The following is an 18,488-nucleotide window of genomic DNA, read 5'->3' as shown; positions in this document are numbered from 1 at the left end:
AAGGGGGGCGGGGGGCGGGGAGCGAGGCTGAGGCCAACCCTAGCCTCAGAGGCTGCTCTGCCCCACGGACTAACATAACCTCCTGCCTGCCCGCAATGTGTCCTGTGAGGACGCCACGAAGGGCTGACGGCAAGGTGACCTGGGATCACAGCCAGCTCCCTGCCATTCCACACTGAGCAGAGCTGAGCCTCAGATGATTAACTCTCAGAGGAATCTTTCCATTCAATGTACACAAAGGTACTGTTTGTATTTGAGCCCGGATGAACGAGGCTCCATGTAAGGGGCGTCCCAGCCCCAGGACGCCCAATCCTGCTGCAATGGTGGGAGTCTGGTAAATACCTTCACCTGCCCCAGTTCTTCCCAAACCCTCTTCCTGGAATGTAGCTAGAAACTTAGACACTCCGGGGGAGGATTTTGGGAGAAGAGGGCATTTGGGTCCTTGGGCTTTTGATTTAATTTGGAGTAAGTGTGTGTGTGTGTGTGTGTGTGTGTGTGTGTGAGTGTGTGCGCGCGCGCGCGCGCGTGTGTGTGTGTCTTCCTTCTAGATGATGGTCTAGACTTGTCTCTGGCAAAGTGCAACCGGAGGTCTACCTAGGGCGAAATTTGTCTGTCAGACTTCGGTTTTCTAGTCATTGGGAAGCCACTGTGGTTATGGTAAGTGTCCCCTTGACTTGCTCCTCAGGGGGTCTCTGAAAGCCTCACACTGCAAAGGGGAACCTGGAGCCCCCTGGGTGGAGGCTGGCAGGTCAGCCAATCATTTGGGATTTCTGGTCCTGCCAGCTGCGTGAGGGCTCCTCCCTGCAAAGTCCCCAGCTACAGGCTAGAGAAACGCCAGCTATTGGGTGGCTTTCTCCGATGCCATCATCTCTTGGGGAGTTCACTGCGGCAAGAATGGGGCCGACCCCATCCCAAAGAGAAAGCGGCAGGGAGGCTGAGGAGGACTTGTAGCCCAAGCCCTGCATGGCTGAGCCAAACTACTTTCTTGTCTCCATATTCCAAGTGTATTAGTGCTCCCCTCTGCCCTGCAAACACCCACAGAGAGTGCAGAAGTGGCACCTGGGAAGTCCGTTCAGAAATAAACGTGCCACCACATGGTTAGAAAAGTCGAGCGAGGAGCGGAAGGGTTCAGGCTCCTCCTCGGTGAGGCGCAGTGGTCAGCCCCGTGGTGCGGCGGGCATAATTAAATTACTGTGCCCAAGAGCCCATGGTGTCAACCTTTTTATTTGCATTCTTCGGATCTTATCATTTAGGATTATGTAAAAATGACAGCTGCTTATAATTATTTGGAGGTTGGAGCTGCAATAATTAAAACCATCTGCCTTTATCTTACCGCTACCAAACTTAACCCCGAGAGGTTGGGTCTACTGAACTTCAAAGAGGGAAGCAAGAAATAAAAGAAAACTCCGCACATTACTAACAAATTTCTTGTGATTCATTTAAATGTATAACCAGTTATTCCAACAGCCTTCAAACCTTTAATTATCTTTTAAATATATATAATTTGAGACTGCTAATTAGATAGCAATTTAATGCTCTCATGGGGATTCAGATGCACTGTCTTTCTAAAATGTAAACTCTGGGAGGAATAATCATTGGCATTCAAATGATTGAATTCTTCAGTTATTCAAATGAGTGTGGGTATTTTCACTGTTGGAATCATTTGAATATTCTGCTGTCAGCCCCAGCTGTAGGGTTTACAGGGCTCCTCAACCAAGCGGGGGTAAGGCTAGGCTTTCTCCCTGTCCAAGTCCAGCCCTCTGGAGAGAAACCAGCCGGGCTCCTGGGGAAAGCCTAGCAACACTCCAACAGCTCGGTTAAGTCTCCTCGGAGATACAGATGGTTCTGTTTTCCTATTTTAAGGAGGAGCAAACTTTCCTGGAATTTACAGTTATGAAAGCTTTAATGCTTGCTTTGCAAGCCTTCTCCATGCTGGTCTGCCTGCTGTTGTCTGGACAGTTAACATTTTAATTAATAAACCTCCCCCCCCCAACAGCCTGCTGCAGATGGAGGAGGTATGGGCTTCACTCTGCCTTGGGCTCCCACTTCCTGTGTATTCCTACCCCCATGGAGATGGTCCTTTAAATTATATAAAGATGTGCATCACATGCAGAAAAGCAATTGATCAATGGATGACACTGGGCAATGATAGAAGCCAGCTCTCCCATCTCAGACTCCCAATATGGCTAGGGTTTGCATTCCTGAGCCGGGGCTAGTAGCTAGCAGCTGAGGCTCATTTCCCCCACGAGGGGAAGGAGGTGCAGACAAATCTATAGGAATTTTTAAGAGATCATTATTCAACACATTGCATGTAATTACATTTTGATGAGCTTTTTATTGCTAATTCATCATCCAAGATGGGGCACTCTAGATATGAAATTAATCTAGTAAAACAAAGGTCAGAGTGTGTCCAGTGTAAAGAAAGGCTTTGTCCTCATCAAATCCTTTTGCCAAACAATAAAGCGGCGGAGGATATTCTCTCTAAACCAAATTTCCTTAAAACGTCCACCCTTGATTATTAAGGGCACAAAGCCCATGCTCCCTGGTACTTCTAAGTGCAAATGTGGATTCTCCAAGTAGGCTTGTGTGATGTGAATTCACGTGCAGGGGCCTGAAATAGAATGGAAAATGTGACGGGTGGCATCATGTTAATGCAAAAAAAAAAATCGATTTTTGCATAGAAATATCTGTCCATTGGTGTCCAGGCTTGAGTTCTCTGTGAAGCAGTCCCAGAGACCAGGATTCAAGGGCAAGGTATTCACTTGGGAGGGGTTCTCCGGAAATGCCTGTAGGGACACGGCCAAGTGACTCAGAGCGGAGACAGGCAGGCAGCCAACACAAGGTACATGATCTAGCACCAGAGCGCTGTGGGCAGCCAGAGCCCAACCCCACAGCAGAGCCTGGGAGCTGCTGCTGAGGAGACACCGGAGACAATGGCCTTGGGGGGGGAGTGCTCTCCAGTCCTTGGTGGAGGGAGGTGAACTCCCGGGCACCTCTGGCCTGCTGAGTGCCCCCGAGGAGTGCACTCCAGAAGCCGGGCAAGTCTTCAGCCAGGTGCTGGCGTGTGTGGCAAATGGCAGGGACCGAGGGGACATGGGCAGAGCGTCAAGTGCCTCACTAGCTTCTTCCCAAGTAGGACCCTCTCAAGAGAACCTCCAGCCACCTCCCCTTGTGCTTTGGAAGTCTATCCTAGATCTCCCAAAAGGCTCCAGACACTGTTCCCTGAGACCGAGGGAGGCTGACATCCTGCATGGTGATTTTCCCCCTCCCTCGGGGCTCAGCTGAACATGCCATTCCCAGGAAGGGCTCTCCCTGACCATCCAGCCAAGGGAGGTGCCTCTCCCTACTTCTTTTGTTTTCTCAGATCCTTGTTTCTTTTGGAGAGTTTATCCAAAATGTGTAGTGCTTTTTTATTTATTTGTTTACTTAGGAGCTTTAGAAAATCTCCATGAGATTGTAAACAGAAAATGAAGGGGAATTACGTCTGTCTTGTCTTATCCCTAGATCTCCGGCATCTAATAGAGTGCTGGGCACTGGAGAAGTGCACAGTGAACACTGGCCAGGTGAGGGAGGGAAGGTGGGAGGGAGGGAGTAATGGAGGGAGAAGGGAGGGAGGGAAAGAGGAAGGGAGGGAAGGCTCAAGGCACCAGCAGTGCAAGAAGGAGCCAGTTATGCATCTGGCATCTGAAGGGACCTTTGCTGCTCCCAGCTGTGCTGGCCTGGATCACAGACTGTGACCTCAAGCTTCCAGGCTGCACACCAGCTCCCCACAGCCTTCTCCAGCCATCCCTTCCACAGCAAGACACCAAGTCCTTTTATAAATTCTACTTCTTATTGGTATTTTCGCCCTGGTGCTTAATAATACAGCATGTCATCGATTTCCTAGATGTGAGTCTTCTCTCCCCACTTACTTCCCACTCCATCACTTTTAGGTGCCTCACCAGGCCATGGACACACATGGCTGAGCAAAACAGTCTGATCAGCACTCACATTGCTCGCCCTGCAGTGAGGGGCAGATGTGCCAAGATATTTCTATAACGTAGCACAGAGGCCAAGCTCAAAGGCCTATGCAAGAAGCCTGGTTGGGTGGGGAGAAACCTCTTTGGAGAGAGAGGTGGGTGGAGGGTGAAGGGGTGCCGACTGGGGTCCCTGAGAGCTGGGGTCAGAGCCACACCCAGCAGAGGCTCCCAGACTTGGGGGATTTCACTGCTGTATCAGCCAGGCTGCTGTTGCTATTAGCAACAGGTATCAATTCTTAATCAATGGAGCCAAAGGGGAAGTTACCTGAAGGGTATATGGAAGCTCTCTCCTTTTACTGCATTGAGAGATGACTCCATACATGAATAAACAAGGAACTGATAGGGGGTCTCTTGCTCTGCCTTTTCTTCCTTCCTCTTTCCTCCTTCCCATTGCTTTCCTTCCATCCTTCTTCCTTCTTTCTTTTTTGGCAGAGTTGGGACTTAGGAAAAACAAACCTTCCATCTACTCTTACCTTTGTATCAGTCAGGGCCCCAGCAGGAAGCACATGGCATAGTCAGGCTGGCTAATTAAGGAAGGTTTAATAAAGAGGCTATTGTAATGGGCGGTATGGGCAGGCTGAGGGAAACTAGAAGAAACAGTGCACTTCCCTGAAGGCAGGAGCAGTGGGGACCCTTCTAGCACTCTGCCTGAAGGGACAGAGAGCTCCCGGAGAGAGAAAGCCACAGAGACAGGGAGGCTGATATGGCTTTAGATTGGGTGCAGCCAGTTCTGAGGGGACAGGGCTGAATGAGCACCCCACCCCATCTGCCTCTCTCTACTTCTTGCGGGCGCCCCCCACTGTCAAACCCCACCCAGTGCCCAGCGCAGAGGAGCCACTGCTGGGTGCCCCCAGGGGCAGTGTGCCAGGCTAGAGAGCAGAGGGGGAGGGGAAAAGTGTCTGCAGGAGCTAAGGGAGGCTCTCCAGCCCAAACTGCACTCTGCCGAAGAGGCTTACAACAGGGCTTCAGCATTAAGGACATCCTGTCAACAGAATGGGTCGAACTTTCTGAAAAATGACCAGGAGCATGTTATTGTCCATCATCATCCTTTTTTTTTTCCCTTTCCCTGCAGACCAGCCCAAATTTGCTTTCTGATGGACAGTCTCTGGCCAAGGCATTCGTCATTCCCTGTGGGATGGGCACCACCATGCAGGATAGCATGAGGGCTTCAGAGGCCAAAACACGCAAAGATGCTCAGCACAGAGCCCGAGTCTGACCCGCTAAGTAATGGAGGCATTGTCACTGCCAGCCCCCTGTCTGCTCAACCCTGTCTACGCCCTGAGTGTCCGAGCACACACCCAGCACAGAACCTGGGGTTCTGCGGTACTGTTGAGTCATTGAAGTTTGCAGAACAGAGGGCAGCTTCCATCCCACAGAACTTCTGGTGCCCCACGACCTTGCTTCGTCCCCAGGCTCTCGAGGGGCAAGGGTCTCCCACTTGCTGGCGCTCAAGCGTCCAGACCAGCACCGGGCCAACAGTGCCTTCAGCCACCCCATCAAGAGGAAGGCATGCGAGGCTCTGTCTTTGCTTTTGCCAAATGATGTATTCCAAAAAGAATGGGCTTGCTCCATGGGGGTCACACAGCCTTGTTCACTTCTTTTCAGAGAACACACTCCACTGAGCAGATACACCAACGAGGCATCCCTTAATTCTCTCTTTGAAACGAAACAGAATGGATTCAGACCAGGCCTACGCTGGAGTCACCTGGGCTTCGTTCTGAGAAGGTGCGGCAGGCAGGGACACCATCTGTGGCGGGGACACGGCACACAGCGGTGCCCGGGTGCCACCTACTGGGCAGTCTCGTTCAGTTCATCAGCAGCCTGAGCGGAGGGCGAGAAGGAATTCCAGCACTTGGGAGAAAGGTTTGCAAGTGATGTTAAACAGCCACCCCCCACACACACCCAAGCCTACAGGCTCCTGCATGGTTCTGAGACCAGAGCAAGAAGTCGTGTGTCTGGTCAGGGCTGAGGACAGCGGTCCTGGGGAGAGGGTGGGGCCCCTGCTGAGTGGGAAAAAATATCCTCTAGGGTGGACAGGTGGACCCAGTTGGTGTGCATGCCACCTCCTCTGGGAAGCCCTCCTGCATTTGAAGGCATCTTTCCTCAAGAAAAGCATTTAACTTAGCCTGTAACTCCCACTGTGAGCCCCTAGCTCTTCTTGGCCTCTCTCGCTGTTGGGGAACTCTTGCTTTGTGCAGTGAGCTTCCGTGGGCAGAGACACCCTTTTACCTGCTTCTATGTCCCTCTGAGTTAGCACAGTGCTTGACTCTAGGAACATCTGATGAGTGGTTGCAGGCAAGCAAGAGGCAGAAGGAGGGGCAGAAAGAGAGGAGGGACTGACCAATCACGTGTAATTCAGTTTCTGTGCCTGACACAGCAAGGACTCAATACACGTTTGATGAGTGACTCTGTGGCACCTGCACTTCTCATTTATTGTGGGAAATTGGTACCCAGACATGTAGTCATCAGCATCATTCAAACATCATCAAAATCATTCAGCAAATATTTACTGACTCTCTTCTGTGCAGCAGCAAAATCCCAGGAACCCTCAAGCGACAGGAGGGGAAAAGCTGAACACATCATTTCCCAAGAGCGACCAGTGATCCAAGGAAATGATAGCAGGGGGATGTGATGGGGGGTGAGGAGGGAAGGAGATGGCTCCTTTGGTCCACGAGCAGGGGAGCCTCTCTGCAGGGGTGACGTCGCTGGGAGGCACGGAAGATGAGAATAAGCCAGCCACCGGTGTGGTTGGGATGAGATCCCAGGTAGAGAGAAGAGCAGGAACAAGGATTCAGAGCAGGGAGGAGCTTGCGGGTTGGAAGAAAGGACAAAAGGGCTGGAGCGTGGCCAGGACACAGGTGAGCACCATGCGCAGCCCCGCAAGCTTGGGCAGAACAGGGAGGTGGAGCCAGATCAAGCAGGGTGCTGGGGGCACAGCCAGGAGTTTGCGTTTCATACTAAATGCCAGTCAGAAGCCCTGCCATCTGATTGGCATCTGTGAAAGCCCCCTCTGACCTGCAAGGTGAAGAATTCCAGGGCAGGGGTAGGGGGGCGGGGCAAAACCAGGTGCCCAGAGAAGAGCAGAAAGGGGACTGCAACCATCTGGGAGAGACAGAAGAATGGTGGCCCTGACCTGGACATAGAGACAGAGAGAGGTGGGAGGGCTCGGGGCACATTTTTCCAGCCAGATCCATTAGAACCTGAGGGGGGGATGGCCTGGGGAGGCCACGCCCACACCTGTTGACAGAGAAAGAACCCTTCACATTTGCATTGAGTAGGTGTGGGTGAGCGGAAGAAATGAAGGGGAATGAACTGAGGTGTCTCCAGTGCAGGGATGACCAAAACAATAAAACCATGGGATGGATGTGTGGGATAGGAGCCAGCCCCTGCATCACCGGAGATCTGCACAGTGATCTAAATATCACATTTCAAGTCCACATCAACAGTTTTGGCGAGGATACGGAAGCTCTTCACATGGTCCATTGCTTGAGCTAAATCAGTTGGATCTGGACAAGGATTCTAATAGTGTTCCCAATGTCTAAGCTCCTATTTAAATGGTGTTTGAGACGCACGGTCTATTTCGCATCTAACATATAATTACATGTGCCTATGGGAATGTCCCCTTAATTCCACAGGGGAGGAATGCAGCAAAAAATACTTATATTTATTAGCATGTCCACATGTTAACCCACGTATTCAACGACCTTCTGCGAGGGCCCATCTAGAACCCCTGCGCAAGAGCAGAAGGACAAAGAGAAATGAACCGTCCAGATGCCCACGAGAACAAAGTGGCAGAATGAACATTTAAAGTGGGACGGTCAAGGAGTGACCCACGGGAAAGGCTGGCGAGGCCAGACAGAACTCAGGCTGCGGAGAGCCAGTGCCTGGCACAGAGACACTGAGTCCCAGAGCGCATGGAAAGCTTCTGTAAGAGGTGGGAAGACCGCACAGGTATCTGGACCGTGTGGGCTCTTGCAAGAGTGCATGTGAGTTTGGCAGAACAACAGACATGGTTTGGGGTGTCTGAGTTTTCTGATTTAGAAAACCCGACACCTCGGGCTCACCCCATGCGGCTAAGGCTTCCCACCCGCCGGCCGGGGCTGTGCAGTTTGGTTGGGGGAAGGCTGCATGGAACTCACATGGCTGACACTTCCAGAGCTCCGTGGCCAAACCCAGGAGCCCATGTGCTCTGGCCATCAACTTTATGCTCCAGAATTCCGAACAACTCCCGCTTCCACTCCCCGCAGCCTGAGAGGGTGGGTTGAGGTCACAGGGAGGGGACTAACTAGCCACCCACCATTTGCACGTACTACCAGGATGGAAGAGCAACAGAGATTCTTTGGGTGGTGGAGTTTGTTCCAACCCACTGTAAGGAAAGGGTCCAAAATGTCTGGTCACACTCTCGACCTGTGCTGTCCCTTCCGATAGCATCAAGCCACGTGTGTCTCTGGAGCACCTGAAATGTGGCCAGTCTAAATGAGATGCTCTGAGAGCATTAAATACACATCCAATTTCACAGGTTAGTATGAAAATAATGGAAAATAGCTCATTAGTAATTTGTGGTTGATTTTATGTTGAAACTCTGTGATTTGGGGTATACCAGGTTAACTACAATATACTCTTAAACTTCATTCCACCTGTTTCTCTTTTGCTTTTTCAGATGCGGCTACTAGAAAATTTTAAATGACATAAGCATCTCATGTGTGTGGCTCACATTATATCTTTACTAGACGGTGCTGGTCTAGACAGATTCTAACTACAATCGTCCAATGATGACTCTGCCATCCATCCATGTGGCTGCAGAGACCAGGCCGCTTGGTCTCCCACCACTCTGCCTTCTATTTCCTGAAGATCCAAACGGCGAAGAACTCAGCACATGGCACTTGATCTGGGTTAGGGCTCCTAGTTCTGAAACTTCCTAGCAACCTGACCCCTTTATCACAGGGGGATGGCTGCCTTCCCCTTAGAGAACTGTAGCTCTCAGCCTGGCACGCACATCTGGTTACAGTCTGACTCCAGGCCGCCCTCTCCACACACCTTCTGCCCAGGCCTGTCCCCACGGGCGCCCTTCCTTTGAGCCTCCGGGCCTTTGCACGCACCTACTGCTAGGTATCCAATTAAATTAATGATTGAAAGCTTTCACAAATGTGAAACAGGATGGCACCTGTCATAGAAATAGTCATCAGTGGATGTTAGAAAAACACACTAAAACCAACAACAGTAACAAACATACAGAAACACACCTTCCCTAGTAATGTCTATAGTTACTTATGCACCCAAAGTGTAAAATCTTATTCATCCTTTTAGATTTTGAGTTCTTTGAGGCGGGGCACATCTCTGCAACTGCCTCGAAAACTTTGCTCGGCTCTAGAACATTGTGGGCACCCCGCAGGCACTGGAGGTTTCTCTCCATCATCCCCACCTCCCATCTCAGCCACCCAGTGGCTGATGTGACTGGTAAATTTCCATCCAGAATAGAAACCCTCCAGCATCCTTCCCCATCTCCCGGGCTTGCAGACGCAGAGCAAACAGCTTTTGGCGATGTCAACGCGGTCTCCGTGGAAATGAGTCCTAGATTTTGCCTGCCCCAGGCTTCTCGGTGGAGCCATGCCTGTGTTGTGGCTCCTGGAAAGGAGCCTTATTTGTGTTCTTTTGGTGATTTGACCAGGTCCACATTCCAGGGCTCCTTGGGGAAGGAAATCAACTCAGATGACCCTCTCTTCCAAAATGCAGGGGCGGATGGATCACTAAAACTTCAACTAAAATCAGATCATGCTAACGGTGGCACCTTCCCAATTTTATTTCCCTCGATGCCCTGTTGGGCAAGAGAAAAAGAGATACACGGTCAGGGCTCCCCATTTTAAGAAAAAAATCCACAAATATTTGGAAGACGTGGGGAAAATAAAGCACAAAAAAACTAAATCTAGCAGTAACTATACTTTGAAATATTTTTAACCTGAATGTTAAAGGGTGGGAAAGATCCAGAAGAAAACTTCCCGATGTCTAAGAACTACTCGAACAGCATTCCTCAAGGTCTAATTTGAGTCTCTCTTGATGTGATGTGGTCCCATTCCCCCACCCCGAGGGACGGGAAGACAGCTATACAGCCTCCAGGCCAGCACGCAACCCAGCACACCTGGACCCAGGTAAAGGTCTGCTGCATGAACGCCACTCTTCCAGAAGTCACAAGGTGGTAGCAAGGATAGAAAGGTTGAGAAACACTTGGAGAAAGACTAAGGAGACCTCCGTTAACAACAGAAAAGCATTATGTTAGCAGTTTTGCCAATGAAACCAGAGCAAGTCTGCTGAGCGAAGGCTTCTATAACTGAGCTGTTTCTGGAGACGCCTCATGATTCACACCCAAGTCACACAAGATTAAAGAAAATACTGGATAAAATCAAGCCAAACGTGAAGTTCAAGGGAAAGATTTTATTGGACAAATTAGAAAAATATTGGTATTGTGCTTTAGAGAAACCCACTTCTTTCGTCTGGCTGCAGGGGCAGAAACGGCCTCAGTGGTGGAGGGAGGAGGAATTGGAGTTATTTTAAGTGAGCTTGCGCCATCCTCCCGTGCTGGCCACAACCCCACACTCGCACCCACCGTGGGAACCTGGCAGGAGTGGCCAGAACCAAGGGGAAAGTCCATTGATAATCAGGACTCAATGACACGGCTGGGGGTGGGGGAAGAGAGTCAGGTTGGAAGGAGGGTCCCTGCCCCAGGTAGCTGGGGGAGCACGGCTGGCTGTCCCTCACTGTGCGGGAGGAGTCTGAGCAGGGGAGACTGATGTCCGGGGCAGATACCAGGTTTCCAGGGCCAACTCAAGACTTAATTTTACCAGAAGGACCCAAAATAAGTGGAAACGAACAGTGGCTTTGGGGGGTCCCTTCTTTGGTTCACCTCCTGAGTCCCTCCTGTGTGCTGAGCGGCCTGGTGCTTAGGGAGAAGGAGGGGGGAAAATGTTCTGCCTTCATTGTGGAGGTAAACCAAACCAAACCGAGAGCAACTAACCACTCATGCACACCAGAGCTGGGAGGTTCCGTCCCTGTGGACGGACACTTAGCTAGCTTACCTATCACTCATCCAATACCACGGTTCCGAGTATTACTTTTATTGATACTTTAAAAAAAGACAAACAACAACAACGAACTTCAGTTTTCCTCACATGGGAGGACTCCCAGAGAACCTCTTGGTACAGTTGCCGTCCACCTGTCTTCCAGACCAGAGCTGGCCTGGAAAACTGACACTGTATGTGCGTGCATGAGTGTGTGCGCATGTGTGCATGTGTGTGTGTACGATCCCTCCCCAACGTTTATCATAACAATCCGAAGCAACCGAAGCATCAGAAAGTGTCCTTTACCTCCTCTTAAGCATCCACCACTACCACGTCCTCCCAACCTCTATAGTAGCCGAGCACAGATCGATTGAGCCAATGTAACAGAAACAGGATGCCGGTATAACCACCACTGTCCCCAGGCTGTCCCGGGGCCTGCTCTGTCACATAAGGCTTTTGGAACGCATTATCCCATTTACTCTGACGACAAAGCTATGATCTCTACATTATGGTTATGGCAGGAACCCAAGAGAAAATGAAGCTCAGAGAGGCTGTGTGACTTACCCAAAGTCACACAGCCAGGATGTGGCAGGACAAGAGTCAAGGGCAACCTGGGTGTTGCTAAAGTCGAGTTCTTCCCACTTCACTGCTGTCATTTGTCCAAGAGGAAAATGTAAAACTCAAGGCAGAGTCCACATCCACTTAGCGGTCACACTCAGGTGGATTTGTTCACGTAATCTTCAATGGTTCGCATCACTCCACACCTCTCCTAAGTATCCCACGACATCGGGGTCAGAGATAGATAAATGGCCTGGCCATTCCTTATGTTCTTTTTTTTTTTTAAGAAAGTTGTATTTTATATTTTAGAGAGAGAGAGAGAGTGTGTGTGCACAAGAGAGAGTGAGAGGAGGGAGGGGCGGAGGGAGGGGATCTTCAAGCAGACTCCCCACTGAGCATGGAACCCGATGCCGGTTCGTCTTGTGACCCTGAGATCGTGACCTGTGCAGAAACCAAGAGCCGGATGCTCAACTGACTGAGCCACCCAGGTGCACCCCTTATGTTCTTATCATGGATCAGTTGCAAAATGGTCCATCTGGTTTGGATTTTCACAGGTGAGATGCTGGGGCATTGGCCTGGGCCATCCCGTTTATGGGAACTTGACCCTGGACGTCACTTTTGGTGGAAGCGCTCACTACAGTGTTGCAGCAGCAAGAACAGGAAGGACTTGTATTTGTGAGCACTTGTATTGCCATGGGAGGATGGGGGCTGGCTGGTTGCCCTGCTTTTCTAGGAGCCTTTCATCGGCCCCCTCAGGGGCCGCAGCTCTGGAAAGGGCATCAGATGGACTATTTGCAAACAAGCTGTTTGCTGCATGACCAGGAGACATAAAAGACTGGGAAGGCGCTGAGAGTCAGCTGCGCAGGTGGGAGCTGCCCGTCTCCATTGCTGCAGAGAGAGACGTCACCTTGGTGACTTCCGACGCCGGGTTCCATTTCATTCCTTTTTAGAAAGCTGATAAATAGAAAGTGAATGCACCCACTGGCAGAGGACCCAGGTTAGATTCTTTTGTTGACTCTGTTCCACTCCAGTTCGGGACAAAGAAGCACTAAGAGCCCATACGCCACCACAAACACGGAACTCCTCCCACCTCCAACAGCCAACCTTCACTGAGTGGCCTGGACATGGATAACAGGCTACGCTTTTTAGACCTAAATATATTTTTAGACTTAAACATCCTTAAGAAATTAGTAGCTTTTTCAATCAGACTTTTCCAACATTCTGAGTTACATTTGGAATTAGCAAACCAGTCAACTCAATCCTTTTTTGATAAAAAGATTGTCAAAATCAAATAGTACCATAAGTCCCATCTTAGAGCACGCATATGGGATCCACATGATGTGGCCACGAGTCCATTAATACCAGGGCGATTAGAGCAAAGCTGGATATGATGCCGTTCAAACATGAGCTCTTTCTAGACAATGATCCACACTTGAAGCAAACCGGCCCCTGCTATGGTGCACCAGCAAACATTTGCCCGGCAGACCCTGAGCCACTATTTTCTGACCATGATGAAAGAAACCAGAATGTGTGGGGTGGGTGGGTTCAAGCAGACACAGGTGTGTGTGGCCATAGAAAACCACCTATACTTTCTTAACTCTCAAAAGCAGAGTGTACAATATTATTTTTTACGATTTTATATCTTCTGTAAAATCAGCTAACACACTCAAACCCAAAGGGTTGTCCTTCTTTCAACATGTTGCAAGTAGTCCAGAGGCCGCAAACACGCTCACCGCCAATGCCCCTCCAGAATCCACAGCGGAGACTGTCAGCAGGCCGGTGCCTCCCACCCAACCAGCCTGGCTGTGCCTCGGACTCCTCAACACAGTGCTCCAGGCAGCCTCTTCCCAGGGTGCAGGGTGGACCAGGACACCATGGGCCGTCCTGGATCTGGCCTGACCCCACTCACTTCAGAAGGAAAATGGTTTACACATCGGGTCACCAAACAATGCGACTGGATATGGCTTAGGCAGGGGATGGAGAAAATCACCACTGTTCAAATTAAACAAAAAAGGTATTGTTGAATATTATCCACAGAGGAGGCACTGAGCTTACATCACAGAATTCAGGGGCAAATCCCACTGTAATGAATTTCCAGGGATCCTGGGTCTAATTTGTTGTGTCCAATGTAACTTGCAGTAAGTGGGTCTCCGTGGAGTGTGAGAGATCATTTGTTATAAAAAGGTACCCATTGGGGCGCCTGGGTGGCACAGCGGTTAAGCATCTGCCTTCGGCTCAGGGCGTGATCCCAGCGTTATGGGATCGAGCCCCACATCAGGCTCCTCTGCTATGAGCCTGCTTCTTCCTCTCCCACTCCCCCTGCTTGTGTTCCCTCTCTCGCTGGCTGTCTCTATCTCTGTCGAATAAATAAATAAAATCTTTAAAAAAAAATAAATAAAAATAAAAAGGTACCCATTATGATGGGTTTAAATATCTAGAGTTAAAATTTTTTTTGCATGTGTTGGCAGATGTGAAATAAAGAAATGCATATAAATATATATTAACATATATAAAAGAATGATAGTAAGTATATTTATCCTACATCACTTAGGTATTATGTGTCAAAATACTATAAACTGAACTTTCAAAGTAAACATTGCTGCAAAGTGTCATCACTGTAGAACCGAAGACAATCTCTTAAAATCATAAAAGGAGAAACATAGAAATAGGCATTTCTCTTACCAGTGGTCTGAGTTCTGGATGCGTCAGGATATATCCATTATTTGTGATTGCAAAGGCATAACCGTGAATCCCTAACTGTAAGAAGAAGTGAGAAAGAAACCTTCATTAGCTAGCCCCCTGGTGAATTCACAAAGCATAAAGCAGGCCGACATTTAGCAATTTACAGCTTAAACGTGGCATTCATAACCCTTATCAGCACAATATTTCATTAAAATGAATGCAAGGCGTTGATCCTTGACATTTGGTAGAAATGAAGACCTGTCACAGGATAAGCTCAGCAAATAACACAATTTAAAATGTCACATCCCCATGTTGGTGTCCAAGGGCCTTACTTTGATTTATTTAAAACAAAAACTTTTTTTTTTTTTAAAGAAAGTAGCTAACGTTTCTGGTAAGATCGTCTATTGAAGCAGACAGAGTTTTATCAGCCTGGGTGTCTTCCATCTCCCCGTGATAAGGAAAGCAAAGAGAAGACCTCTGATTCCCGTCTAGACTTCCCACAAGTCCATACCTACAGGGGCCATCTCACGCATGCACAAGGCAGTCATTTTCCATAATTCTTCAAGGATAAAAGTGTCCCCACCAGCCCAGCCAGGAGCCTGCCAACCCCTTTTATATCCTTTCATCTTTAAATTTGGAGGCTGCCAAGCTTTTCCATGCATGCTTCCATCGACACAAAGCCTGGGTCATTTTCTATGCAGAGCCTCACTTAATTTATGTTTTCTGACTAAATGGGACTATGGGAAATAGTTTGAGAGCAATGAAATGTTTTATTAGCTTTAAAAAGTATGTAATCAAATTTAACACTGCACTTATTTAAATAATAATCCCGGCTTTTTGACAATATTTCTATTACACAGTTGACTGCACCCATTGGCTACAATAAATTTACCTACAAATCATTCATGTATTAAAATGGCCCTTGGCATAAAACCCATACTGATCTCTCTCTGAAGAAAGAAAATGTAACCCACTTTGCCAGAGTAGTGAAAGGGGAGAGGGGGAAAAAAAACACAACCCTCTATTTTTTCCGACAAGTTATTTCATAGTTCTGAGCCCTCACTGTTCCTTTTCTTTCAAATTCTCTGCCACTCACATTCTTGAATATGATACTATTAAATGATCCAGACAACAGAGTTTACAAACCAAGAATGACCCTGTCTGCTTGTTAGCTTAACGTCAAGGTGATGTGGAATTAACTTCAGAGAATTTAACACCGACAATTAAAAGTTTCCCTTGCATTACATAAAGCAAATATGCATGTGGTTGTCAAGGGCAACAGACATTTTCTACTGGAGTTACCTTGCACAAGTCTTAATAAGATTCTACAAGACTCTAATGATAAAGTATATTTCATTATGCTGTGAAAGATAAACCAGAGATTTCCTATCCTTTGAGATGTATATCGTCTCTTTCATCTTGTCTCTTGGAAAAATGTCAGACACAGTCAACACTGCATTAATTACCATTATTATGTCCCAGTTTAATACAGACTCGAGGGGTCAAAAAGGACTCAGAGAGTTTGACTTTTTTCCATGAAAGGCAAAAGTGGTATTTGATCGGAAATGCAAACTCAAACTTCGACCAAACAAGTGATATTTTATAGTCAGCTAACATATTCAGCGCCTTCTAACGCACCTTACTTCAGTTCTCGCTTTGCTTGTGGGGAAGTAATACTCAGAAGAAGGCGGAACTCCTTGTATGCGCTCTCTAAACTCTACTTTCTTGTACAGTACTAATCAAACTGGCAACTCTCAGTTGTGAGGTTGATTACAGGGAATCAAGGTGTCTGTCAAGCAAGGCCTTTGACTGCTTCCCCACCTGAATATAAGGTTCCGTGATGGCCAAGGTCAAACCACGTGGTCAAACTGGCGGTTGGGATGGAGGGAAGAACAGGAAACAGAGAAAGCAGAAAAGGAGTAACTGGGAACAATGAAGGGAAGGGACTTGAACGCAGAACCCACACAGCTGACCTAAACCCTGCTCCCTCCCCTAGAAGGCAAAGGCTGAGCTGACTTCTCACCTAGTGTCCTCCACTCACTGTCCAACCACTATCCTCGCCTCCTCATTGCCCATCGGTGCCTCTTCTGGAATGTGCCTTTGCTGTGCCCCTGCCCCCCACCAAGACGCCACCAGAACAGAACTCCCTCCTCTACTGTGGCCAGTGGTCACCTGATGGCTGGTCACACACTACAGAAAGCTCTCTTGAATCTTCCCAATTCAATGGGCCAACTGCCCTCTGTCCCGACACTCTATTCCCTCTGCTTCCAGGCCCCATACACCCAGGTATCCTCCTCTTCATAGGATCCTCACCTTCTGCCCATCCTCAAGCACTCTTTTCCCCCAAGCTTTTACCCCCAGGGCCCCTTGTCTGCTTTAGCTCTCTCCCCCAGTAAACTTCAGCAAGCACCTGGCTGCTGCGGATCCCTGGGTCTGTGCTCCAGCGATGGCCTCTCCCCTCATTGGCAGGTCCAAGTGTCCAACTGTGTGTTGGGCATCTCTACCTGGACATCCCCCAGGTGCCTCAGATTCACCCAGCCCAACATGTGGGTGCTGTTCTTTCTGCTCCTCTCTCTATATATGGATGCACCACCCAACCCCCCAGACTCCTAAGTTAGAAACTAGAGCATCAGTCTTAGACTTCTTTCTTTCTTTCATCTCCAACTTCTTGATCCAAGTAATCACTGCTTTTTCTCGCAAAAATTACTCAGATTCATTGCTGCTTCCCCACCCCGCCATCCATGTAGATTTAATGTAACAGATTTCCACAATGGTCCTAACTGTTCTTCCTGCCTCAGAGGTCCCAACAAAGCCATCCTCCACAATGATCAAGGTCAAAAACAACTGTGACCCTGTAGCTCCCCTGTATAAAACTCACTAAAGATCTCTTTCACGTGTAAGATAAAATCCATAGGGCAATCCGTCAGGTCTCCTGGGGCCTGGTCCCTCCCTAAGTACCCATCTCCACCTCCTTTCACACATTGCCTCTTAGGGCACAAGGCAGTGACAACAACCCCTTTGTACTCTTCTCTTCTACCTATACCTTTACTCATATATGGCAGCTGTCTAGAGCACCCTCTCCTTCCCATCTTCCCCGGCTAATTCTTGGCCATGCTAGAAGCCGAGCCTCAGGATTGTGTCCTACAAAAAGTCTCTCCTGACTCTCCCCATTGCTCCATCCCTTCCACACCATGTTTCCATAGAACCCAGGGAATTTTTGCACTACTATCTTCACCCTAATGCATGAAAATGGGACACCTACTTCTCTGCCTCTCAGCCCTAGTTGGTTCTTTCTCTCCTCTGCCTCGTTCTCGATGAGGCAGTGCCTCCCCCATCACCATGGGCTCTTTGTGGGCACAGAGCATCTCACTCATCTTTGACTTCCCTAGCCCCTCGCACAACATCTGGCACATGGCAGGTGCTCCAGTAAGGTTCGTGAGTACTTAAGACATTCATCACTTTGCCCAAATATTGTCCAGTTCATCTTTAAAGTTTGAACTAAAGTAAGTATTACAAATGAGCCGAAAAGGGGAAGATGATGTGCCATGGCAGGTGCACAGCGGGTCCTCGGCAAGGCTGTACCTGAGAAAGTCATCCTGACATTCAGAAGCTATCTGGCTAACGTCCTTCCCAGGAGAACAAAACATCACAATGCGCGTGTGGACATAACCTAATGGAGATGTAAGAAGAGAAATCCTGAGTAAGCCTCAAAACATTCTGTGGATGAACCTCTCAGAAAACCAAAAGCTTACAGCAAGACAATGCCCAACATTTGTTGTTGGCCACACGTCAGTATCCCGATGAAATCTCTAATTTTTGTTTCATCTGAACTAGAACCAGTCTTCCTGTCCATTCTACCGTGCAGTCCCATGGAGTAATAGGAACAAACAAGACACAAGGCCTTCCAGCACTTGGGGCTGCCAAAAGGGCCCTCGTCCTGAAGCATGCTTCCTGGAGGCTGGGAGCCTCGTGGTCCAACACCCCAGGGAAGGAGGTGCTTCCCTCCCAAGTGCAGAGCCTTTGGGCTAATGAAGTGAACCCAATTATAAAATGGCTCATTATGTTAACAGAGGCTGTGGTGTCTGGAAGTTATTGCTGGGGTGTCTGGAATTCTTAATAAAAATTACAGGAAGTCTGATTGCTTGTGGGAAAATCTACGAAGCTAAGGGAAAAGAAAGAA

At 48.7% G+C, this 18,488-nt stretch overlaps 1 protein-coding gene across 1 annotated transcript in view; it reads right to left on the bottom strand.

Annotated features, from left to right (window-relative positions):
• CACNA2D3 (calcium voltage-gated channel auxiliary subunit alpha2delta 3) overlaps positions 1–18,488 on the bottom strand; it is a 488,288-nt gene that overhangs the window by 187,605 nt on the left and 282,195 nt on the right. The window contains exon 13 of the mRNA XM_034658484.1: positions 14,309–14,383. Coding sequence (XP_034514375.1) covers positions 14,309–14,383 — 75 coding nt within the window. The remainder of the gene's footprint in view (positions 1–14,308; positions 14,384–18,488) is intronic.

This window comes from Ailuropoda melanoleuca, chromosome 4 (genome assembly GCF_002007445.2).
Source record: "Ailuropoda melanoleuca isolate Jingjing chromosome 4, ASM200744v2, whole genome shotgun sequence".
In the NCBI taxonomy this organism is placed as follows: Eukaryota; Metazoa; Chordata; class Mammalia; order Carnivora; family Ursidae; genus Ailuropoda; species Ailuropoda melanoleuca.
This window is presented reverse-complemented; position numbering and strand designations above follow the sequence as displayed.